At 41.8% G+C, this 27,070-nt stretch overlaps 1 protein-coding gene across 1 annotated transcript; it reads left to right on the top strand.

Moving 5' to 3' along the window:
• Positions 1-251: 251 nt before the first annotated feature.
• Positions 252-5,247, top strand: LOC310934846 (uncharacterized protein; the record flags this gene model as incomplete). The annotated part of the gene is made up of 6 exons (XM_083898645.1): positions 252-423; positions 511-702; positions 1,503-1,552; positions 1,836-1,916; positions 3,067-3,378; positions 5,050-5,247. The coding sequence occupies 6 exons, from the start codon at positions 252-254 to the stop codon at positions 5,245-5,247; spliced, it is 1,005 nt and encodes a 334-aa protein (XP_083754771.1).
• Between the last annotated feature and the right edge of the window lie 21,823 nt (positions 5,248-27,070).

Genomic DNA, 27,070 nt, shown 5'->3' on the forward strand with positions numbered 1-27,070 from the left:
ATTAATAAGTAAATAAAACAAATCAAATATAGACGGGTACATTCAATATAAATTCATACAAGGGGTTTATGAAAGACAACATTCTGCTAAAAGAGAGTGTCGTTTAATTGCAAGAGGACTGTTAGCGCGGAACGTGACAACTGTAACACCCAGCGGAAGTAAACAAACACAGAGCTAGCTAGCAGCGTTAGCTCCGTGTGTGGACAGTAAAAAACCAAAGCGCAATAATTCCGGTTGTTAACGACGCAGCGATGTCTTCGCTTCAGTGTTTGAGGCTTTTAATCCAGGAGCGACTAACTGCTGCTGCCGAAGAAATCTTCACACACGTAGAAAGGAGCTTCGTGGAGTACGAGGAGGAGATGAACCGTCAGCACAGACTGTTGGAGGTCGTTTGTAAACCGCGACCAAAGCCTCGGCGCATCGGTCTGTACAAGCACACTGATACTAGAACATGTGAATGTGTTTAATTTCCTGTTTTCTGTACTGACTTATTAGCTGTGTCCGCCTCAGAGAACCAGGAGAGGAACTCCACTGTGGACCAAGAGGAACCCGAGTCTCTACAGATGATTAAAGAGGAAGAGCAGGAGCAGCTTGACCTGAAGCAGGAGGTCGACACCTTTATTTGGACTCCTGATGATGAAGAAAGTGATCACATGGAACCAGAACCAGACACTGATCACCAGCTCCTCTCTGCTGTTGCAGGTCTGTGAAACCTCACTGTTCTTAAAGGTGCATTATGTAATAAATCTAAATCAACTGGCCATAAAATCCTCCTAATACGTCACAGATACTCAGGAATAATGTTCATATAACAAACTGAACTCACCAACAACAACAGTACAGACAAAATATTTGCATTAAAAAACATATTTTGCAGACTGCAAATCACGTTTATGTTTTGAAATCATGTTTTGGCGTCATGTGGCGCCACCTACCGCCGTCTACCAATCACTGCAGTCAGTAGAGTCTCAGCTGCCGAGCAACCACGGGTTGCCAGTTACGTCAGGAAACGAAACCTAAAAGACCTCGGTGTTTTGAATTTGAATGTAGGAACCGTTTTTGGCCACATTCTTACATATGGCGCCTTTAAATAAATTCATAACAAATGAATGTGACTCGTATTGGACCGATGACACTGTCTGACCTTGATTTATAAACCTAACATTTATACTGTAGCGATGGGAATGGCACTTCATTTGAGTGTACTGAATCCCTAGAACGCGTTCATTTAAAACGATTCGTCCAGAAGATTCGTTCACCGACTCGTTCAGACCTCCCTGAGACTCAGTACGTTTACGAACGAGATTCACGTCCTCCTAACGATAATAACGATGATGATTTACGGAAAACCCTAAACGGCCATGGATTGTTCTTTTTTTTTAACGCACTTATGTTATGTCGTGATAACGACTTATTATCTCGTTCTCTCGATATAACAAAGATTGTTTTCTCGTGATAACGAATTCATTAATAATGTGTTCGTCTTGATTTCAACCTACAAGCGCTGCCGCTAACGGATTCCTTAACCACCGGCTGCAGCTGTATCCTACCGGTAAGTTTCACTTTACGTTAGTTTGTTTACTTGACCGGGTTTGTTTTCGGGGCTACTGTTACCTTAGCAATGTAATGTGAAGCTTAATTAAACGTTTATTAATTCATTGCGTAGTGCTTTGATACGTGTCGTGTTTGTCGCTGGTGGCGCTTCATTAGAATGGTCATCTCCAAAATGTGGCTATGTTAAATAATAAGAACTGTGACAGGCCTTTGTATGAGGGTCAAGCTGCTAACAATGACCCTGATGATATGATGATAACAATGATTTCCTGTTGAATCAGATCGACACGGACCGGTTTCTCTCGGCCCTGAGAGAAAGGGGTGTTCCCGAGGAGAACCTGGCAAGAATGGCAGAGGACAAGGTGAAGTAGCTCCGTAATCTCTGAGTCACTATTCAAAGGTATTGCCTGCTAATGCTAACGTGATTGTGGACCAATTTGGTTGTTGTAAGTCTTTAGAATCCTAAATATAATACTGATTTGGACATTCATAATAGCATAACGCCTGTGTTTGCCTTCACTAGATGGACATTGATAGACCAGTGTAGTAATAGAAACTGTATTTGTCTGAAAACAAAGGGTAACAGAACTGTATCTTCATTTATCATAAGAGGTTTTGTGATCTGTATTGTACACTCTTAGAAATAAGGGTTCTTCTACAGGGGCTGAGGTTCTACCTGGAACTATTTGCTTCTTTCAAGGGTTCCTGGTGACACGAATGGTTCCAGTAAGAACCAGTTTGATCCAGAGACCCCCTTTAAAACCTCTTTCCCTGAATAAAGGGGTTTAAAAGGGTTCTTGTTGGAACCCTCCAAAAGTGTAGGGTTCTCCTATGAGGAAAAGCCGAAGAACCTTATATGGTTCTACTTGGCACTTTTATTTTTAAGCGTGTAGTTGGTTAAACCAGCTCATGTTGTTCAGGTTGTAGTGGAGAAACTACTAGTGATGTTCACACTGGGTGTTGGTTGAAGGTTTATCACCCGGTTCAGTGTCGGCTAGAACACCACATGGACATGCTTTCAGTTTTCTTTCCTCACAGTGATTGTGAGTGTGGGTTTTCTACAAAAAGAATAACACAAATATACCATATTAAACACTCATAATTACATAATAATGATATTCACGCATACATTACATTCTCACTCACAGAAATAAACTCAAAACACCCATTACTCAAATATATGGAGCTGTGTCGTTCATTCCAGTGTTGGACCGGGGTTGGGAAACACTGGTTCATCCATTTATATCTAATAAGTGAGTGGCACAGTAGCATGTTGTTGCAGATTTTGTCCACAAGATGGCAATATTGACTCATGTATTGCCACCATCCCTCGCGTCATAAGTATAAAATGAATATTTCCTTCCAAAAGGAGGTTCCTTCAATGTTTTTTATTACATATACAGGCATTATATTGTTACTTTAGAACAATATTACCCTTTTAGAGCCTTCTTTTCCTGAGTGCGATGGTTACCAGTCGCCTAATACGACATTATATCTGCTTTTGTGTTTTAGATCGATCAAGACACTGTGAAGTTCCTCGGCGAGGACGAACTCCCGGCCTTCATTCCTCGATACGGAGACCGCGTCTTTGCCAGAAACTGGAAGGAGTTCTCCTCAAGTGAAAGGATGGAGAATACGGAGCAAAGGAGGCAAACTCTAATAAGAAGACCGAGAGAGAAGATGAAACCTCCATCCACCGCCTCAGCCACAGCAAGCGGCAGCTTTAACTCCAAGTGGACAGCTTGTGGAAATAAAAACGCCGAAAAGAAGACGAAGAAAATAGAACTCGGCTGGTTTAACTACCAGGATTCTGTGTACAAACAAGTGAGAAAGTCTACTGGGGGAGGAACGGTAGGGATAGTCGTGAGCAAAGACGATACTCTGTCCTCCATTCTTGAAAAGGGGAAAACGCTTTTTTTCCCCAACGGTACATCGACGAAAGGTAAGCTAGAGGACTTTGAGTGCATGCTTTCTCTCATTGGTTCTGACGAGCCGCTGGAGGGTAGCGTCACGGTTGGAAGTCTGCTAGCGCAAACTCAACAGAGGGCGCTCAGGCTGTACCTCTGTACGAAGCCAAAAGATTGGAGTGATTCTGAGCTTAGTGATGCGACAGCGGACAAGCCCCTTTCACCGACACATGCATCTCCATCACTGCTCAGCCCCACTCCTGTCAAAAGACCTCGGTACGGCAGTGGGCCTTTCTCCTGGAGCAGCACCACTACTACCTCAACGCTCCAAGCTACTCCGGCTTCTCACACATCAGGCCAACCTCTTGTTCTTGACGCTCTGACGTAGCAACGCAAACGCAGCCTTTGAAAATAAAACGGAAGCAGCAGCCGTGGTGGCCGAGATGAAAGAAGATATGATTCGCGTTGTAGATTCTGAGCAGGCTTCACGTTCCACCAATGGCCACTGATTTCTTTGCAAATCCAGAGAATATAGTGTAGAAACAAGGCATTCTTGTGGACGTGATTGAAGCATTTGCAGACAACTGCACACTGGTTGCTAATATTTACAAGCCTCACTGATTTCTGGGATATGTTTTATTGCACCAAAGACCTGTGGAACCAACTACAAGATCCCAATTTTGCACCACACATTCCAAGAGAAAGAGTGGACTGCTGTTGCTCGCAACTTGGCCTTTGGTTGGCAGAAATGTCACTTCTTTCCAGTCCCAACTGAAGAGAATCGGCCAAGTGTGGTGGAGGAAATAGCCCAAAAACAGATGGTACAAGAACCAGCATTCATCATAAAGCGTTTGAAGCCAATTCTCAGGTCAATTGGACTGAACACGATTCTGGATGATCTCAAACTCAAGCCAAGAAACATTACCAAAATGAAGTAGGATTATTTTGAAGGGGAAAACTTAGTAGTACAAATACATTGTTTGAGACCCCAGTTTCTTTATTTCACTTCTTATGTTGGCCTATATAGATTTCATATATATACGCCAATTTCTCAAAATTGGCATTTACATTCCCAGGTCCAAGTTTATGTTGTTTAAAACGAAAGCACTGGCCTTTGAGTTTGCAATGTTTCCAAAGAAAATGTTTCATTAATTAAAAGGTTTCAACTGTTTGTAATTTCCACGGTCTTTTCTTAACTGTGCTAATGTTTCAACTAAGATTTAACTAACATTTCCTGGATGATTACATGGACATCTGTGATAAGCATGATATTTAAGGAGGTCTTTTTGAATTATGGCATGTGGAAAACTCAAACTTCACAGATTTGTAGACGAAATCAACAAATTAAGTTTGTCGATCAATTCCTTGTCTGTTGGCTAAGAATTTCGTTAACCGAGGACAGCCCTATGTTGCAGTGATTTTCAATATTTGAATAGCATGGACCCCACATTTGTTATATTTGAGGGGCACAGATCCCCATTTTATGTAAATTTGTGTATTGGACCCAAATTTGAGAATAATTTTATGAAACCTATATATGATTTTGTCCATAATTCTGTGACTCTGATAACCCTAAAGTGCCCTTTAGCTCCTGCTCCTAAAACCCAACATTATCAACCTGGCCTACGACTCTTCTTACGAGTCGATCCCTGCTCGGCGCTCGTTGGCTGGCGTCGCTTGCCGGAGATTCACGAGTGAGTGGGTGACGGCGTCGTCGGGGAACGACTTCGCGAGTGATTCGCAGAACGCGGCAGATCCACTCCCGGGCGGCCACGCTCGCTTCTGAGCGCAACTGAACCAAGAAAGGAACGAATCAGTTCATGAATTGGTTCATTCTGTTCATTCACTCAAAAGATCTTTGATTTTTGAAAATAGTTTTGCATTCAGTGCATTTACTGAAAAACAATCTCTGTAGTTCGATCATTAAGCCATTATGACAGTCCAACCTGTTCCTTGTGTCTCCAGAGCTTCCAAAGACAGATGTTCTTCAGGAGGAGGAGGTTCTCCAGGAGAGGAACTCCAGTCTGGACCAAGAGGAACCAGAGTCTCTGCAGATTATAGAGGAAGAGGAGGAAATCTGCAGCAGTCAGGAGCAGGAGCAGCTTGAACTGAAGCAGGAGGCTGATACCTTTATGTTGACTCCTGATAATGAAGAACGTGATCACATGGAACCAGAACCAGACACTGACCACCAGCTCCTCTCTGCTGTAGCTGAGAGTCAAGATGAACAGGTCACAGGTGAAAAGCCCCACATGTGCAACATTTGTAAGAAGTGCTTTGTGCGTAAAGCAACCATGATAATCCACAAAAGAACTCACACGGGTGAAAAGCCTTATATTTGTAACGTTTGTTCCAAACGCTTTGCGCATAAAGATTCCATCCTATACCACATGAAGACGCACACGGGGGAAAAGCAGTTTCCTTGTGACACGTGTGGAAAGTGTTTTCGACACAGGCGAAACGTGACGGACCACAGAAAAAGTCACACGGGTGAGAAGCCGCACGTGTGCGGCGTCTGTCAGCGATGCTTTGTGCGCAAAAGTAACTTGAAGAAACACATGACAACTCACAGGTGAGAAGCCGTGCCTTTGCTACAGCTGTGAGACGCAAGAGTAAGTTGGTCGACTGCACATATGCAAAGTACTCACCACTCAAGTTGGAGAAGTCACACGACCAGTGCTGTACCCGTTCAATATTTAGTGTATTTTGAGTTTGTTTGAATTGCCACTACTTTCCTAGCTGGGTTTACGATGCCCTACAATAACGTTTACGACGGAAGCCTGCAGGCTTTATATGAGCATTGCCTGTTTGATCTTCGGCTGACCATAAAGTGGATGTTTAGATTGAGCTTTTACTTCGTCCTGGCATTTGTTTTCTGGTGTGCTCTCTAATGGAGACTGAGGGTCGAATAAAGGAGGAGCAGGCAACCTTTATTACCGAGTAAAAGTGGACTTTTCGAGGTTTAAAAACAACCAGGGTTGACCAAAGTTCAGAGAGTCAAAGGCACAGCAACGAGGTATGAAACATAAAATCAGTCAAAGTAAAACAGTAGAATAATAAAATGGTAAAAATCTAAGTAGAAATATCTGAAAACAAGTTTGGGCTTTTCGTAAATGGATTTTAAACACACTACGATTCTTCTATTTCCACATGTGAGATACAATTATAGAAGAAGACGGAAAGACCATTTTAGACGAACGAACGTAAAACAGAACCTGGATTTTACAAATGTGTTGTATTGTAAATAATTAAATTTCTTTACATACATCACGCGAGTATCCTGGGGACGCTGAGTAAACCTGTCCCTGATGACCTGAGGGGTCTGGAAGCTTCATAATAATGTGTTTCCAGTAGTCCAGGAAACACATTATGGTCTGTCTTTCAGCAGGACCAGCCATGGACTGATCCTTGAACTAGCTTTGATTTAATTTGGTTTCTTGTTTCAGGTCCATCGCAGAGCTCGTCGTTTATCAACTGCTGTTTTGTTGAAGTTTCAGCCTCTTTCACTCCATCCTGACCTCTGATTGGCTGGGTTTTCTTTGAATATGTTGGTCAATTACTGTCCTGACTTATTTTCTGTGTCCATCTTTGTGTCTGCAGAGCTTCCACAGCAGAACGTCTATAATGAGGAGGAGGTTCTCAGTGAGCAGCAGTGTTAAGACATGCACACCACACATTCCTACAGGTACAATTCCCACACGTACCATATCTTACTTTTCACTCCTTCCATTCACCTTTGACCTTAATGCACATCTTTTGACACATTTACAGCTCGTAGCTCCACATCTAGGCACATTCACACAAACTTTGCCGGAGCCTGTGATCCAAGGTCAAGCAGCTGCATACACTCCTCTCAAAGTCACAACAACTATAACTGTTTAGGATTTTCTTATCATACTCAGAGCCGTCCTCGACCTGCCTCTGAGCTGTTGTCTTCTCTTGACTCTCTCTTTGCTTTAGCTCCAACTTTATTTCTACATCAGACCTCTTACAACGAAATTGCCACAACAAGCGGGAAGACGGTGGTTTGTTCGTGTTTCGCAGCTAAAAAAATATTATGAACGAAGCAGCGATGTCTTCACTTCCGTATCTGAGAGGTTTAATCCAGGAGCGACTAACTGCTGCTGCTGAAGACATATTCACACACGTAGAAAGAATCGTCGTCGTGTACGAGGAGGAGATGATTCGTCAGCGCAAACTGTTGGAGGTCGTTTATAAACCTAAAGTCAAGTTACAGCGGATAGGTGAGTACAAGCGGAATAATGAGGATTATTATTGTGTGTCGTTATGTTCCTCTCACTTTGTCTCCGTCTGTGTTTTCTGTCTTTAAACTTCACTTTGTTCTGAGAGCGTTTTGTTGTAAAGTTAGCTCGTTTTATTCCTTCGAGTTGTTCTCCTCGCGACGGATCCGGGGGCTTTTCAAAATAAACTTCCGCTTTTACAGGAAATGTCCGCGTAACAGCAACTCGTTTCAAGATTCTCATTCTGGTTCTGCTGTCCACACCGACCATGAAAGAATAAAAGCAGAAGACATTTAAAAAATAAAATAAGATAAAAGAACACAACAAGAATAGAATAGAGTAACTCTTTAAGTAATCACAAATGTGTAGTTAATGTTATTACTTGACCAATTGGTGTCTAATCTAAAGCTAACTGTATAGCCCTTTTGGGATTATCACAGTTGTTATTATGTTTATTGTGTCTGCAGAGCTTCCACAGCAGAACGTCTCTAAGGAGGAGGAGGAGGAGGAGGAGGAGGAGGAGGAGGAGGTTCTCAGTGAGCAGCAGCTCTGGAACCAGCAGAGGAACTCCAGTCTGGACCAAGAGGAACCAGAGTCTCTACAGATTAAAGAGGAAGAGGAGGAAATCTGCAGCAGTCAGGAGCAGGAGCAGCTTGAACTGAAGCAGGAGGCTGATACCTTTATGTTGACTCCTGATAATGAAGAAAGTGATCACATGGAACCAGAACCAGACACTGACCACCAGCTCCTCTCTGCTGTAGCTGAGAGTCAAGATCAGACAGGAAACAAACGTAGAGAAATTACTATCGTTGAGTCCAAAGAAGAGAAGGATCGTCAGCGCAGACTGATGAAGATGCTTTGGAAACCTGAAGTAAAGTTACAGCAGACAGGTCTGTGAAATCTCAATGTTCTTACTTAACACTGACAAGTGAATGTGACTCATATTGGACTGATGACACTGTGTTGTCTTTCCCTCCAGATAACAACAGTCTGAGCTTGATTTACAAACCTGACATTTATACTTGTTAAACCTGAATATAACAAACTAACTCCAGGGATTTTTGAAAAATGGTTTTGCATTCAGTTTATTTAATCTTAATCTCAATCTGAAATATGATGTAGGAAAAAACAAACTTAGTTTCATCATTAAGGCGTTGTGACCCTTGTTTGTGTCTCTTTGTGTCTCCAGAGCTTCCACTGAAAGATGTTCTTCAGGAGGAGGAGGAGGAGGTTCTCACTGAGCAGCAGCTCTGGAACCAGGAGAGGAACTCCAGTCTGGACCAAGAGGAACCAGAGTCTCTACAGATTAAAGAGGAAGAGGAGGAAATCTGCAGCAGTCAGGAGCAGGAGCAGCTTGAACTGAAGCAGGAGGCTGATACCTTTATGTTGACTCCTGATAATGTAGAAAGTGATCACATGGAACCAGAACCAGACACTGACCACCAGCTCCTCTCTGCTGTAGCTGAGAGTCAAGATCAGACAGGAAACATGAGGAATGTCACAGGTAAAAAGACCCATACGTGCAACGTTTGTAAGAAATGCTTTAGGAAAAAAAAAAAATTCATGAGGCATATGAGAATTCACACAGGTGAGAGACCATTTTCATGTGAAACATGTGGAATGTGGTTTCGATGCAGTTCACAATTGACAGCCCACCAAAGAACTCACACAGGTGAGAAGCCGTATACGTGCAATGTTTGTCAGAAAAGATTTGCACTCAAAGGTAGCTTGAAAAAACACATGAGAATTCACACAGGTGAGAAGCCATATCCCTGTGAAACGTGTGGGAAGTGTTTTGGACATATTACAACTTTGACAGCCCACCAAAGAACTCACACAGGTGAGAAGCCCTGTACGTGCAATGTTTGTCAGAAAAGATTTGCAAACAAAAGTTCCTTGAAAGTACACATGAGAGCTCACACAGGTGAGAAGCCATATCCCTGTGAAACATGTGGGAAGTGTTTTCCACGCAGTTCACAATTGACAGTCCACCAAATAATTCACACAGGTGAGAAGCCATATCCCTGTGAAACATGTGGGAAGTGTTTTGGACAACCTGTTAATTTGAAAAGGCACCAAAGAACTCACACAGGTGAGAAGCCCTATACGTGCAATGTTTGTCAGAAAAGATTTGCAAACAAAAGTGACTTGAAAGTACACATGAGAGCTCACACAGGTGAGAAGCCATATCCCTGTGAAACATGTGGGAAGTGTTTTCGACAAACTACACAATTGACAGGCCACGAAAGAATTCACACAGGTGAGAAGCCATATCCCTGTGAAAAATGTGGAAAGTGTTTTGGACAAAAAGAACATTTGAAAAGGCACCAAAGAACTCACACAGGTGAGAAGCCATATCCCTGTGAAACATGTGGAAAGTGTTTTGGACGAACTGAACAATTGAGAACCCACCAAAGAACTCACAGAGGTGAGAAGAAGCCACACACCACTGCAGCACCTGTTAACGAACAGACGTCACAGCCATGACGTTTAGTTACCATGTAAAATATTAAGCTGTGATTTGTCAAACCCACTGAAGACTTTTAATTTGAAATATATCAAAACCTGTCCAGTAAAGACGTCTGATTTACAGTATGGAAGTAGTCATAGACGTCCTGAACCCATACTAGTCAGTGCTGGTCAGAACCTGTGGAACAGTATGATTTTATTACATCTCAAAGTTGGTCATAATTTCATGTTATAAGAGAGAATCTGGACTTTTCATTTCAAATCAACTGCTAAATTGAAATGTAAACACAGTCTTTTCTAAACGTTAATTGCTGACATGGGATTGAAACAGTGTCAGTGCTTCAGTCGTGCTCTTGAGAGGCTGCTATGGCTTCAGTTGTCCACTAGATGTCACCGTCACTGAAGCGTTGAATCTTTTTCAACACAATTGTTAGGAAAGCCTCAGTGCTTCATAAGGCTTCACTTGCCCACCACTAAAAATGAGTAAAAATCTCTACTTCTGTCTTTGATTCTATGAAATGAGTCAAATGTTATCCTTTTTATATGATGATTGTTCTTATCTTTGAAACTGTATTTCTTTCAAACATTTATTGTCATTGTCAAAGTCCTGTAAATAAAACTTTTGACTTTGTATTTTTGCTAATATTTTGTGCCATTTTTATACACAATACTATACTACATTGGTAAAATGAAAGAACAGAGCTAAAAAAAAATGTCCAAACTAAAGACGGAAACAAAGACTTCTGACTCGCTTGCTCCGCCGGAACTTGACAACTGTAAAACCCAGCGGAAGTAAACAAACGCAAAGCTAGCAGCGTTAGCTAAGTGTGGGACAGTCAAAGCGGGAAGACGGTGGTTTGTTCTTGTTTCGCAGCTAAAAATATGATTCCGTCAGCGATGTCTTCGCTTCCGTATCTGAGAGGTTTAATCCAGGAGCGACTAACTGCTGCTGCTGAAGACATATTCACACACGTAGAAAGAATCGTCGTCGTGTACGAGGAGGAGATGATTCGTCAGCGCAAACTGTTGGAGGTCGTTTATAAACCTAAAGTCAAGTTACAGCGGATAGGTGAGTACAAGCGGAATAATGAGGATTATTATTGTGTGTCGTTATGTTCCTCTCACTTTGTCTCCGTCTGTGTTTTCTGTCTTTAAACTTCACTTTGTTCTGAGAGCGTTTTGTTGTAAAGTTCGCTCGTTTTTCGTCTTTGTTCTCCTCGCGACGGATCCGGGGGCTTTTCAAAATAAACTTCCGCTTTTACAGGAAATGTCCGCGTAACAGCAACTCGTTTCGAGATTTATTTATTGATTTAATTGTTAAGCACTACATACACGAAAACCCACAATATAAGGAATATAAAGAGATAACATGAATAATGAACAGTGAACGTGCTCGTGTGAAGTTTATGGATTGAAACCAAGTTCATTGTTACACAAGGCAATTCATAGTGCTTTACAGGCAGGAAATACATTTGAAATTGAAACACTGTTTTGTTGAAGTTTCAGCCTCTTTCACCCCATCCTGACCTCTGATTGGCTGGGTTTGCTTTGAATATGTTGGTCAATTACTGTCCTAACTTATTTTCTGTGTCCATCTTTGTGTCTGCAGAGCTTCCACAGCAGAATGTCTCTAAAGAGGAGGAGGAGGAGGAGGTTCTCACTGAGCAGCAGCTCTGGAACCAGGAGAGGAACTCCAGTCTGGACCAAGAGGAACCAGAGTCTCTACAGATTGAAGAGGAAGAGGAGGAAATCTGCAGCAGTCAGGAGCAGGAGCAGCTTGAACTGAAGCAGGAGGCTGATACCTTTATGTTGACTCCTGATAATGAAGAAAGTGATCACATGGAACCAGAACCAGACACTGACCACCAGTTCCTCTCTGCTGTAGCTGAGAGTCAAGATCAGACAGGAAACATGAGGAATGTCACAGGTAAAAAGACCCATACGTGCAACGTTTGTAAGAAATGCTTTAGGCAAAAAAAATTCTTCATGAAGCACATGAGAATTCATGCAGGTGAGAGGCCATTTTCATGTGAAACATGTGGAAAGTGTTTTTTCGATTGCAGTTCACAATTGACCGGCCACCAAAGAAGACACACAGGTGAGAAGCCGCATACGTGCAACCTTTGTCAGAAAAGATTTACATTCAAAGATGGCTTGAAAGTACACATGAGAATTCACACAGGTGAGAAGCCATATCCCTGTGAAACATGTGGAAAGTGTTTTCGATGCAGTTCACAATTGACAGTCCACCAAAGAACTCACAGAGGTGAGAAGAAGAAGCCATACACCACTGCAGCACCTGTTAACGAACAGACGTCACAGCCATGACGTTTAGTTACCATGTAAAATATTAAGCTGTGATTTGTCAAACCCACTGAAGACTTTTAATTTGAAATATATCAAAACCTGTCCAGTAAAGACGTCTGATTTACAGTATGGAAGTAGTCATAGACGTCCTGAACCCATACTAGTCAGTGCTGGTCAGAACCTGTGGAACAGTATTATTTTATTACATCTCAAAGTTGGTCATAATTTCATATTATCAGAGCGAATCTGGACTTTTAATTTCAAATCAACTGCTAAATCGAAACGTAAACACAGTCTTTTCTAAACGTTAATTGCTGACATGGGATTGAAACAGTGTCAGTGCTTCAGTCGTGCTCTTGATCCCTGATGACCTGAGGGGTCTGGAAGCTTCATAATAATGTGTTTCCAGTAGTCCAGGAAACACATTATGGTCTGTCTTTCAGCAGGACCAGCCATGGACTGATCCTTAAACTAGCTTTGATTAAATTTGGTTTCGTGTTTTAGGTCCATTGCAGAGCTCGTCGTTTATGAACTGCTGTTTTGTTGAAGTTTCAGCCTTTTTTACCCCATGCTGACCTCTGATTGGCTGGGTTTTCTTTGAATATGTTGGTCAATTACTGTCCTGACTTATTTTCTGGGTCCATCTTTGTGTCTGCAGAGCTTCCACAGCAGAACGTCTATAATGAGGAGGAGGAGGAGGAGGAGGAGGTTGCCACTGAGCAGCAGCTCTGGAACCAGCAGAGGAACTCCAGTCTGGACCAAGAGGAACCAGAGTCTCTACAGATCAAAGAGGAAGAGGAGGAAATCTGCAGCAGTCAGGAGCAGGAGCAGCTTGAACTGAAGCAGGAGGCTGATACCTTTATGTTGACTCCTGATAATGAAGAAAGTGATCACATGGAACCAGAACCAGACACTGACCACCAGCTCCTCCCTGCTGTAGCTGAGAGTCAAGATCAGACAGGAAACAAACGTAGAGAAATTACTATCGTTGAGTCCAAAGAAGAGAAGGATCGTCAGCGCATTCTGATGAAGATGCTTTGGAAACCTGAAGTAAAGTTACAGCAGACAGGTCTGTGAAATCTCAATGTTCTTACTTAACACTGACAAGTGAATGTGACTCATATTGGACTGATGACACTGTGTTGTCTTTCCCTCCAGATAACAACAGTCTGAGCTTGATTTACAAACCTGACATTTGTTAAACCTGAATATAACAAACTAACTCCAGGGATTTTTGAAAAATGGTTTTGCTTTCAGTTTATTTAATCTTAATCTCAATCTGAAATATGATGTAGGAAAAAACAAACTTAGTTTCATCCTTAAGGCGTTGTGACCCTTGTTTGTGCCTCTTTGTGTCTCCAGAGCTTCCACTGAAAGATGTTCCTCAGGAGGAGGAGGAGGTTCTCAGTGAGCAGCAGCTCTATAACCAGGAGAGGAACTCCAGTCTGGACCAAGAGGAACCAGAGTCTCTACAGATTAAAGAGGAAGAGGAGGAAATCTGCAGCAGTCAGGAGCAGGAGCAGCTTGAACTGAAGCAGGAGGCTGATACCTTTATGTTGACTCCTGATAATGAAGAAAGTGATCACATGGAACCAGAACCAGACACTGACCACCAGCTCCTCTCTGCTGTAGCTGAGAGTCAAGATCAGACAGGAAACATGAGGAATGTCACAGGTAAAAAGACCCATACGTGCAAAGTTTGTAAGAAATGCTTTAGGCAAAAAAAATTATTCATGAAGCACATGAGAATTCACGCAGGTGAGAGGCCATTTTCATGTGAAACATGTGGAAAGTGTTTTCGACGCAGTTCACAAATGACAGTCCACCAAAGAACTCACACAGGTGAGAAGCCATATCCCTGTGAAACATGTGGGAAGTGTTTTGGACATATTACAACTTTGACAGCCCACCAAAGAACTCACACAGGTGAGAAGCCCTGTACGTGCAATGTTTGTCAGAAAAGATTTGCAAACAAAAGTTCCTTGAAAGTACACATGAGAGCTCACACAGGTGAGAAGCCATATCCCTGTGAAACATGTGGGAAGTGTTTTCCACGCAGTTCACAATTGACAGTCCACCAAATAATTCACACAGGTGAGAAGCCATATCCCTGTGAAACATGTGGGAAGTGTTTTGGACAACCTGTTAATTTGAAAAGGCACCAAAGAACTCACACAGGTGAGAAGCCCTATACGTGCAATGTTTGTCAGAAAAGATTTGCAAACAAAAGTGACTTGAAAGTACACATGAGAGCTCACACAGGTGAGAAGCCATATCCTTGTGAAACATGTGGGAAGTGTTTTCGACAAACTACACAATTGACAGGCCACGAAAGAATTCACACAGGTGAGAAGCCATATCCCTGTGAAAAATGTGGAAAGTGTTTTGGACAAAAAGAACATTTGAAAAGGCACCAAAGAACTCACACAGGTGAGAAGCCATATCCCTGTGAAACATGTGGAAAGTGTTTTGGACGAACTGAACAATTGAGAACCCACCAAAGAACTCACAGAGGTGAGAAGAAGCCACACACCACTGCAGCACCTGTTAACGAACAGACGTCACAGCCATGACGTTTAGTTACCATGTAAAATATTTAGCTGTGATTTGTCAAACCCACTGAAGACTTAATTTGAAATATATCAAAACCTGTCCAGTAAAGACGTCTGATTTACAGTATGGAAGTAGTCATAGACGTCCTGAACCCATACTAGTCAGTGCTGGTCAGAACCTGTGGAACAGTATGATTTTATTACATATCAAAGTTGGTCATAATTTCATATTATCAGAGCGAATCTGGACTTTTCATTTCAAATCAACTGCTAAATTGAAATGTAAACACAGTCTTTTCTAAACGTTAATTGCTGACATGGGATTGAAACAGTGTCAGTGCTTCAGTCGTGCTCTTGAGAGGCTGCTATGGCTTCAGTTGTCCACTAGATGTCACCGTCACTGAAGCGTTGAATCTTTTTCAACACAATTGTTAGGAAAGCCTCAGTGCTTCATAAGGCTTCACTTGCCCACCACTAAAAATGAGTAAAAATCTCTACTTCTGTCTTTGATTCTATGAAATTAGTCAAATGTTATCCTTTTTAAATGATGATTGTTCTTATCTTTGAAACTGTATTTCTTTTAAACAGTTATTGTCATCGTCAAAGTCCTGTAAATAAAACTTTTGACTTTGTATTTTTGCTAATATTTTGTGCCATTTTTATACACAATACTATACTTAATTGGTAAAATGAAAGAACAGAGCTAAAAAAAATGTCCAAACTAAAGACGGAAACAAAGACTTCTGACTCGCTTGCTCCGCCGGAACTTGACAACTGTAAAACCCAGCGGAAGTAAACAAACGCAAAGCTAGCAGCGTTAGCTCAGTGTGGGACAGTCAAAGCGGGAAGACGGTGGTTTGTTCGTGTTTCGCAGCTAAAAATATGATTCCGTCAGCAATGTCTTCACTTCCGTATCTGAGAGGTTTAATCCAGGAGCGACTAACTGCTGCTGCTGAAGACATATTCACACACGTAGAAAGAATCGTCGTCGTGTACGAGGAGGAGATGATTCGTCAGCGCAAACTGTTGGAGGTCGTTTATAAACCTAAAGTCAAGTTACAGCGGATAGGTGAGTACAAGCGGAATAATGAGGATTATTATTGTGTGTCGTTATGTTCCTCTCACTTTGTCTCCGTCTGTGTTTTCTGTCTTTAAACTTCACTTTGTTCTGAGAGCGTTTTGTTGTAAAGTTAGCTCGTTTTTTCTTCTTTGTTCTCCTCGCGACGGATCCGGGGGCTTTTCAAAATAAACTTCCGCTTTTACAGGAAATGTCCGCGTAACAGCAACTCGTTTCGAGATTTATTTATTGATTTAATTGTTGAGCACTACTTACACGAAAACCCACAATATAAGGAATATGAAGGGATAACATGAATAATGAACAGTGAACGTGCTCGTGTGAAGCTTATGGATTGAAACCAAGTTCATTGTTACACAAGGCAATTCATAGTGCTTTACAGGCAGGAAATACATTTGAAATTAAAACACAATCGATTAAAAAAATCAATTATAGAAAATAAAACCATTTAAAACATTATACAATTTAAAATCAACGATATAAAATCAAGCAAAAATGAAAGTAATTTAAAGCCATTATTTTAAAATGATTAAAATCATCAAAAAGGTAAGTTTAAGTGGTTAAAATAGGTCATATTAGAAAGCTGCAGTAAACAATAATGTTTTTAACCCTGATTTAAACAAGCTGACCGTTTGTGCACGCCTCAGGTGTTCAGGGAGCTTGTTCCACAGGTGAGGACCATAGAAGCTAAATGCAGCTTCGCCTGGCTTGGTTCTGGAGACACTGAGTAAACCTGTCCCTGATAATAATAATAATAATAATAATGCATTATATTTAAGGCGCCTTTCAAGACACTCAAGGTCGCCGAGACACTCAAGGTCGCCGACTCAAGGTCGCTGATGACCTGAGGGGTCTGGAAGCTTCATAATAATGTGTTTCCAGTAGTCCAGGAAACACATTATGGTCTGTCTTTCAGCAGGACCAGCCATGGACTGATCCTTAAACTAGCTTTGATTTAGTTTGGTTTCGTGTTTCAGGTCCATCGCAGAGCTCGTTGTTTATGAACTGCTGTTTTGTTGAAGTTTCAGCCTCTTTCACCCCATCCTGACCTCTGATTGGCTGGGTTTTCTTTGAATATGTTGGTCAATTACTGTCCTAACTTATTTTCTGTGTCCATCTTTGTGTCTGCAGAGCTTCCACAGCAGAACGTCTCTAAGGAGGAGAAGGAGGACGAGGAGGTTCTCAGTGAGCAGCAGCTCTGGAACCAGGAGAGGAACTCCAGTCTGGACCAAGAGGAACCAGAGTCTCTACAGATTAAAGAGGAAGAGGAGGAAATCTGCAGCGGTCAGGAGCAGGAGCAGCTTGAACTGAAGCAGGAGGCTGATACCTTTATGTTGACTCCTGATAATGAAGAAAGTGATCACATGGAACCAGAACCAGACACTGACCACCAGTTCCTCTCTGCTGTAGCTGAGAGTCAAGATCAGACAGGAAACATGAGGAATGTCACAGGTAAAAAGACCCATACGTGCAACATTTGTAAGAAATGCTTTGCACATAGCGATACCTTTACGGAGCACATGAGAACTCACACGGGTGAGAAGCCATTTTCATGTGAAACATGTGGAATGTGGTTTCGATGCAGTTCACAATTGACAGGCCACCAAAGAACTCACACAGGTGAGAAGCCATATCCCTGTGAAACATGTGGAAAGTGTTTTGGACAAAGAAAACATTTGAGAACCCACCAAAGAATTCACACAGGTGAGAAGCCTTATCCCTGTGAAACATGTGGGAAGTGTTTTGGACGAATTGAACATTTGAGAACCCACCAAAGAACTCACACAGGTGAGAAGCCATATCCCTGTGAAACATGTGGAATGTGTTTTGGACAAAAAGAACATTTGAAAAAGCACCAAAGAACTCACACAGGTGAGAAGCCATATCCCTGTGAAACATGTGGAAAGTGTTTTGGACGAACTGAACAATTGAGAACCCACCAAAGAACTCACACAGGTGAGAAGAAGCCACACACCACTGCAGCACCTGTTAACCAACAGACGTCACAGCCATGACGTTTAGTTACCATGTAAAATATTAAGCTGTGATTTGTCAAACCCACTGAAGACTTTTAATTTGAAATATATCAAAACCTGTCCAGTAAAGACGTCTGATTTGCAGTATGGAAGTAGTCATAGACGTCCTGAACCCATACTAGTCAGTGCTGGTCAGAACCTGTGGAACAGTATGATTTTATTACATATCAAAGTTGGTAATAATTTCATATTATCAGAGCGAATCTGGACTTTTCATTTCAAATCAACTGCTAAATTGAAATGTAAACACAGTCTTTTCTAAACGTTAATTGCTGACATGGGATTGAAACAGTGTCAGTGCTTCAGTGTGCTCTTGAGAGGCTGCTATGGCTTCAGTTGTCCAGTAGATGTCACCGTCACTGAAGCGTTGAATCTTTTTCAACACAATTGTTAGGAAAGCCTCAGTGCTTCATAAGGCTTCACTTACCCACCACTAAAAATGAGTAAAAATCTCTACTTCTGTCTTTGATTCTATGAAATTAGTCAAATGTTATCCTTTTTATATGATGATTGTTCTTATCTTTGAAACTGTATTTCTTTCAAACAGTTATTGTCATCGTCAAAGTCCTGTAAATAAAATGTTTGACTTTTATTTTGTTGTGTTTTTGCTAATATTTTGTGCAATTTGTATTAGTGTTGTGTCGGTCAGGAGTGATTCGTTCGAAAGTACGAATCATTTGACTGAACGAACCGACAGGGATCACTTCATGAACTGATTCGTTCCATTTTTAGTTCAGTCGAGCTCAGCAGCGAGCGTGGCGGCCGGGAGTCGAACTGCCGGGTCCTGTGAATCACTCGTGAAGTCATACGCCGCCGCCGTCGCCGTCACTCACTTGTGAATCTTCGCCAAACTACGCCAGCCAAAGTGCGCCGAGCGCCGAGCGGGGAGGGAGTGACTGAACTGTGTCTGCCCGGCCGTGCTGCTGTGATTCGTACACTGTCAGTACACTGACTCACTCATGATTCGCGCGTACGAACGAACTGAGAGACAGAGAGCAGGTGAACTGACGCTGAGGACATGAATCTCGTCCACGCTGTCACTCACTCACTCTATGACCCGCGGCGCGCACGTACTGCACTCAGGGAGGAGGTGAGTCACGTAGCGGGGCACTGGGCTCCTGCTTAGAACTGAACGATTCGGTGAACGAATCTTTTGAACGAATAATTTTAATGAACTGATTCAAGTGATTCAGTACACTCAAATGAACTGCCGATCCCATCACTAATTTGTATACGCAATTTTATACTTCATTGGTGAATTGAAAGTACAGAGCTTATAAAAAATAAATTAAAAACTAAAGACGGAAACAAAAACTTCTGACTCGTTTGCTCCGTCGGAACTTGGCAAGTGTAACACCCAGCGGAAGTAAACAAACGCAAAGCGAGCAGCGTTAGCTCCGAGTGGGACAGTAAAAGCGGGAAGACGGTGGTTTGTTTGTGTTTCGCAGCTAAAAATATGATTCCGTCAGCGATGTCTTCGCTTCTGTATCTGAGAGGTTTAATCCAGGAGCGACTAACTGCTGCTGCTGAAGACATATTCACACACGTAGAAAGAATCGTCGTCGAACGCGAGGAGGAGATGATTCGTCAGCGCAAACTGTTGGAGGTCGTTTATAAACCTAAAGTCAAGTTACAGCGGATAGGTGAGTACAAGCGGAATAATGAGGATTATTATTGTGTGTCGTTATGTTCCTCTCACTTTGTCTCCGTCTGTGTTTTCTGTCTTTAAACTTCATTTTCATCTGAGAGCGTTTTGTTGTAAAGTTAGCTCGTTTTTCGTCTACGAGTTGTTCTCCTCGCGACAGATCCGGGGGGCTTTTCAAAATAAACTTCCGCTTTTACAGGATAATTTTTTGGGATTGTCCTAAATCGAGGATGTACTGGGAGGGGATCCGGGCGGAACTTTCCAACATTTTAACAAGTTAACATAAACAATGATCCGCTGATCTTTGGTCTTGGAGTGCTTCCCTGTGACTTTTTATGTAAAGAAAAATATGTACTTACTCAAAATCCTTATAATGGTGGCTAAAGAAGATGATAACCATATTCTGGTGTGAACCAATGCAAAGAGCGACTTGTCAGGGTTTACACAATGGAAAAAATAACAGTTGTCTTATTCAAGAAGAGGTGGAACCCAGTAATGAATTACTTCAGATTAAAATATAGGGTACTCAGGTGACTCAGTTTCATAAGCATCTGTATGGACCCTTCAAAGTGTTTTTATTATCTACTGTCTTCACTTCATAACACTGAGGTAATTCTACTCAATCGTGTTTGGACATAATTATTTATTTTATTCATATTTATTCAATTATTTATTTGCACTCTCTGACATTGTCATACGAAGATAGATTCACCTTGCTGATGGCTTCTCTGTTCATGCTATCTGTTTTTTATTTTTACTGAAACAAAAGATTTGAAAGCTTATAATAATAATAATAATAATAATAAAAACAGTAAATATGATCAGATATGTAAAGCTTGAAGCATCAATAAACAATTTTGTGGATGGACTAACTCTTTAAGTAGTCACAAATGTGTAGTTAATGTTATTACTTGACCAATTGGTGTCAAAGCTAACTGTATAGGGTTTTTGGGATTATCACAGTTGTTATTATGTTTATTGTGTCTGCAGAGCTTCCACAGCAGAACGTTTATACAGAGGAGGAGGAGGAGGAGGAGGAGGAGGTTCTCACTGAGCAGCAGCTCTGGAACCAGCAGAGGAACTCCAGTCTGGACCAAGAGGAACCAGAGTCTCTACAGATTAAAGAGGAAGAGGAGGAAATCTGCAGCAGTCAGGAGCAGGAGCAGCTTGAACTGAAGCAGGAGGCTGATACCTTTATGTTGACTCCTGATAATGAAGAAAGTGATCACATGGAACCAGAACCAGACACTGACCACCAGCTCCTCTCTGCTGTAGCTGAGAGTCAAGATCAGACAGGAAACAAACGTGGAGAAATTACTATCGTTGAGTCCAAAGAAGAGAAGGATCGTCAGCGCAGACTGATGAAGATGCTTTGGAAACCTGAAGTAAAGTTACAGCAGACAGGTCTGTGAAATCTCAATGTTCTTACTTAACACTGACAAGTGAATGTGACTCATATTGGACTGATGACACTGTGTTGTCTTTCCCTCCAGATAACAACAGTCTGAGCTTGATTTACATACCTGACATTTGTTAAACCTGAATATAACAAACTGACTCCAGGGATTATAGAAAAATGGTTTTGCATTGAGTTTATTTAATCTTTATCTCAATCTGAAATATGGTGTAGGAAAAAACAAACTTACTTCAGTCATTAAGCCGTTGTGACCCTTGTTTGTGTCTCCAGAGCTTCCACTGAAAGATGTTCTTAAGGAGGAGGAGGAGGTTCTCAGTGAGCAGCAGCTCTGGAACCAGGAGAGGAACTCCAGTCTGGACCAAGAGGAACCAGAGTCTCTACAGATTAAAGAGGAAGGGGAGGAAATCTGCAGCAGTCAGGAGCAGAAGCAGCTTGAACTGAAGCAGGAGGCTGATACCTTTATGTTGACTCCTGATAATGAAGAAAGTGATCACATGGAACCAGAACCAGACACTGACCACCAGCTCCTCTCTGCTGTAGCTGAGAGTCAAGATCAGTCAGTCCACAAGAGAAGAATTACAGGTAAAAAGAACCATACATGCAGCATTTGTAAGAAATGCTTTAGGCAAAAAATATTCTTCATGAAGCACATGAGAATTCACACAGGTGAGATGCCATTATCATGTGAAACATGTGGGAAGTGTTTTCTATGCAGTTCAAAATTGACAGACCACCAAAGAACTCACACAGGTGAGAAGCCGTTTCACTGCAACGTTTGTCAGAAAAGATTTGCACTCAAAGGTGCCTTGAATAAACACGTGAGAATTCACACAGGTGAGAAGCCTTATCCCTGTGAAACATGTGAAAAGTGTTTTGGACGAATTGAACATTTGAGAATCCACCAAAGAACTCACACAGGTGAGAAGCCCTATACGTGCAACGTTTGTCAGAAAAGATTTAAAGACAAAAGTGCCTTGAATAAACACATGCGAATTCACACAGGTGAGAAGCCATATCCCTGTGAAACATGTGGAAAGTGTTTTCGACATATTACAACTTTGACAGCCCACCAAAGAACTCACAGAGGTGAGAAGAAGCCACACACCACTGCAGGACCTGTTAACAAACAGACGTCACAGCCATGACGTTTAGTAACCATGTAAAATATTAAGCTGTGATTTGTCAAACACACTGAAGACTTTTAATTTGAAATATATCAAAACCTGTCCAGTAAAGACGTCTGATTTACAGTATGGAAGTAGTCGTAGACGTCCTGAACCCATACTAGTCAGTGCTGGTCAGAACCTGTGGAAAAGTATGATTTTATTACATCTCAAAGTTGGTCATAATTTCATGTTATAAGAGAGAATCTGGACTTTTCATTTCAAATCAACTGCTAAATTGAAATGTAAACTCAAATCAAAATGCATTTTGAGTGCATTCTCATCACTTGTGTTAACTTCATGGTATTTTTAAGGCATGAGTAAAATTAGTAAAAATCTCTACTTCTGTCTTTGATTCTATGAAATTAGTCAAATTTGATCCTTTTTATGTGACGATTGTTCTTATCTTTGAAACTGGATTTCTTTCAAACATTTTTGTTGTCGTCAAAGTCCTGTAAATAAAAGTTTTGACTTTGTATTTTTTGCAAAAATGTTGTGCCATTTTTATACACAATTGATGATTTAAAAAATCATTCATGGATTATTGTTTCTGTTGCCATTTAATGTCTTTTTATTTTTGTAACTCAGTGAAGTGTTTAATTTTCTTCACACTGTAACAGTCAGAGTCTGGATGTGACTGTTGCTGCAGTACTGAATATTAATTAATTAAGATTCCCTTATGGGGAAATTCCAATTACTGCAACCGTGAATTAGTGAACACACACAGCACACAGTGAGGTGAAGTACAAACTAACCCGGAGCAGTGAGCTGCCTGCATTCAGCGGCGCTCGGGGATGCTTTATATATATATAAAATAGCGCCACAAGGTGGTCACCAGGCTTCCGGTTCTGTCAACTTCCCCAAATATCTCGCAGTAACGAGTTGGTGCTGGTTTAATCGTCGACTTTACTACTTCCTGTTTCATTTAGAGAGAACGTACACTGTTAATAATTTCTGTGAATTTAAGGCAGAATTTCAACAGTATTAAGGTGTTTTTTTTAAATAAACAGTGCTTTACTGTTGATATTACAGAACATCAGCAGAACAACCTGATCCATCTCCATCTTACTAATTATCTGGTGAGTAGCAACTTTATTGTTTGATTTGATTAGTTTTGTTTGCATTGATGATTACAGCATATGCACATGTGAGAATGATTTTGGTTAGCAGCTAGCTACGTTTTCAAAGTAGTCAAACAACACTATTGTTGCTATATTTCCCCTGCATGTAGCGACACCTCTTCCACATTATTTTTACCAGTCTGGAAAATAATTTCTGCGCCGTGCTTTGATGTGTGAAGCAGTCAGACTGGACAGACTGGTGACCGAACATGGCGGTTACAGGTAAACACGAGAAAGCATGAACAATATTTTTATTAATGTATATTATTATTGTTATTATTAGTAATAAACATTGTCATCAGATTGTTCCGAGACGAGAGGAAAACGGTCACTGTCAGCTGCACAAACAGAGAGAGAATGTTCATCACAGGTTCCCCGGGTCCTTTTGGGTGAAAGCGGGGGAATATAGGTACGGCCCTGTCCACTCTCTGAGCTACATGCTAACTGGAGCCTCTTCTATATTCTGGGTTCATAATGTAAAATATTGAATGGTGGTGTGTTACAATCATAGTGGTTCAAATGCTTTTACAACTGTGTATGTGTTGTATTGTAAATTGTAAAAAAGTATTTGCTTTATATATTATATCAAGTATTTGGGGAATTTAAACTGGACGAGGTGGAAAGTAAAATACTTCATTGGTAAAATGAAAGTACAGAGTTTAAAAAAAAATAAAAAAATGTCCAAACTAAAGACGGAAACAAAACTTCTGACTCGCTCTGCTCCGCCGGAACTTGACAACTGCAACACCCAGCGGAAGTAAACAAACGCAAAGCTAGCGGCGTTAGCTCCGTGTGGGACAGTAAAAGCGGGAAGACGGCGGTTTGTTCGTGTTTCGCAGGTCAAATATCGCGGTTTTTCGAACGAAGCAGCGATGTCTTCACTTCCGTTTGAGAGGTTTAATCCAGGAGCGACTAACTGCTGCTGCTGAAGACATATTCACACACGTAGAAAGAATCGTCGTCGTGTACGAGGAGGAGATGATTCGTCAGCGCAAACTGTTGGAGGTCGTTTATAAACCTAAAGTCAAGTTACAGCGGATAGGTGAGTACAAGCGGAATAATGAGGATTATTATTGTGTGTCGTTATGTTCCTCTCACTTTGTCTCCGTCTGTGTTTTCTGTCTTTAAACTTCACTTTGTTCTGAGCGCGTTTTGTTGTAAAGTTAGCTCGTTTTTTCTTCTTCGAGTTGTTCTCCTCGCGACGGATCCGGGAGCTTTTCAAAATAAACTTCCGCTTTTACAGGAAACGTCCGCGGAACAGCAACTGGTTTCAAGTTTCGAGATTTCTTTATTGACTGAATTGTTGAGCACTACGTACACGAAAAGCCACGATATAAGGAATATAAAGAGATAACATGAATAAAGAACAGTGAACGTGCTCGTGTGAAGTTTATGGATTGAAACCAAAGTTCACGCTACGTGACTTTGAGAGTCTGAGGATCTCTGTGTAACACATTATTCTGTTGGTCTGACTTAAACCTGACTTTTAAAACACAACGTGAGAGTGACTGACTCAGAAGACGCTCTTAAAGAAGAGATTTACTACACCTGAGACGAGGGCAGTAGTCCAGGAAACACATTATGGTCTGTCTTTCAGCAGGACCAGCCACGGACTGATCCTTAAAGGTGAAGTAAGTAGTTTATAGTGCCATCTAGAGGAGAGGCTGAAATTTACAACAAAGACCTGCTGCTCTGCTCACCCCCTCCCTTCCCTGAGCGCTACGGTGTCCTCAGCCGGTCAAATGTCGTCCTCGTCGTCTTTCTCCGTGTCAGCAGATGAGGTTCGTGAGGCGAGGGAGAGGGCGGAGCTACCGCGGCCGTTGCAGACGAAGCGGAGAGAGAGGAGGCGGGACTTCAGCTACAAGTAAAGAGACGCTTGATTTGTTCTCTCGCGTTTGTCCTTACAGGCTCCGGTAGAAACATGGCGTCTCGCTGCTAACAGTGGCTATGCAACCGCGGCCCGCGACCATGTTATTTAACATGACTTTTTGAAACACTACGAAAATGAAACAACAACTATTATACAGCGACTAGACAATGCAGGAGCACATAATATGTATAAAAAAATGGATTTTGGGTCATATAAATACTACACAGTGTCCCTTTAAACTAGCTTTGATTTAGTTTGGTTTTGTGTTTCAGGTCGATCGCTGAGCTCGTCGTTTATGAACTGCTGTTTTGTTGAAGTTTCAGCCTCTTTCACCCCATCCTGACCTCTGATTGGCTGGGTTTTCTTTGAATATGTTGGTCAATGACTGTCCTAACTTATTTTGTGTCCATCTTTGTGTCTGCAGAGCTTCCACAGCAGAACGTCTATAATGAGGAGGCTGAGAGTCAAGATCAGACAGGAAACAAACGTGGAGAAATTACTATCGTTGAGTCCAAAGAAGAGAAGGATCGTCAGCGCAGACTGATGAAGATCCTTTGGAAACCTGAAGTAAAGTTACAGCAGACAGGTCTGTGAAATCTCAATGTTCTTACTTAAAGGGACACTGCGTAGTATTTATGGGTTTATATGACCCAAAATCCACTTTTTATACATATTATGTGCTATGTGCTATAGTTTTTGTTTCATTTTCGTAGTGTTTCAAAAAGTCATGTAAAATAACATGGTCGCCGGCCGCTGTTGCATAGCCACTGTTAGCAGCGAGACGCCATGTTTCTACGGGAGCCTGTATGGACAAACGCGAGAGAACAAGTCAAGCGTCGCTTTACTCACGTAGCGGAAGTCCCGCCTCCACTGACGGAGCAGGAAGTCTGAGGTATAAACAGAGTTGTCTGTTCGCCCTCAGCGGCACCGGACGTTTCTTGGCTCTGCAAATGTAAATACGTTCCCTGCTAACCGCATCTCCAAACGGCTATGTGAAATAACTATCATTGCCAGTTATTGCGGTGACAGTTTGTGTGAACGTGCACCTAGCTCGATATTAGCCACTAGAACGCTAACACAGTATGAAAAAAATATATATCATTGAATTTCGCTATCTTACATGTCTAAGACCAGTGCTAAAACGATATACAATAGACACACGTATACAGCTGAATAAATACTAGAACCTCATCTGCTGGCACGGAGAAAGACGACGAGGACGACATTTGACCGGCTGAGGATACCGTAGTCACTATAAACTACTTACTTCACCTTTAAAGGTGAAGTAAGTAGTTTATTGTGCCATCTAGAGGAGAGGCTGAAATGTACAACAACCAACTGCTCCTCTGCTCACCCCCTCCCTTCCCTGAGCGCTACGGTATCCTCAGCCGGTCAAATGTCGTCCTCGTCGTCTTTCTCCGTGTCAGCAGATGAGGTTCGTGAGGCGAGGGAGAGGGCGGAGCTACCGCGGCCGTAGCAGACGAAGCGGAGAGAGTGGAGGCGGGACTTCAGCTACAAGTAAAGAGACACTTGATTTGTTCTCTCGCGTTTGTCCTTACAGGCTCCTGTAAAAAACACGGCGTTGTGGCAATGCAGTAGCGGCCCGCGACCGTGTTATTTTACATGACTTTTTGAAACACTAAGAAAATGAAACAAAAACTATTATACAGCGACTAGACAATGCAGGAGCACATAATATGTATAAAAGAG

This window comes from Microchirus variegatus (assembly GCF_963457635.1).
Source record: "Microchirus variegatus genome assembly, chromosome: 12".
Taxonomy (NCBI): domain Eukaryota; kingdom Metazoa; phylum Chordata; class Actinopteri; order Pleuronectiformes; family Soleidae; genus Microchirus; species Microchirus variegatus.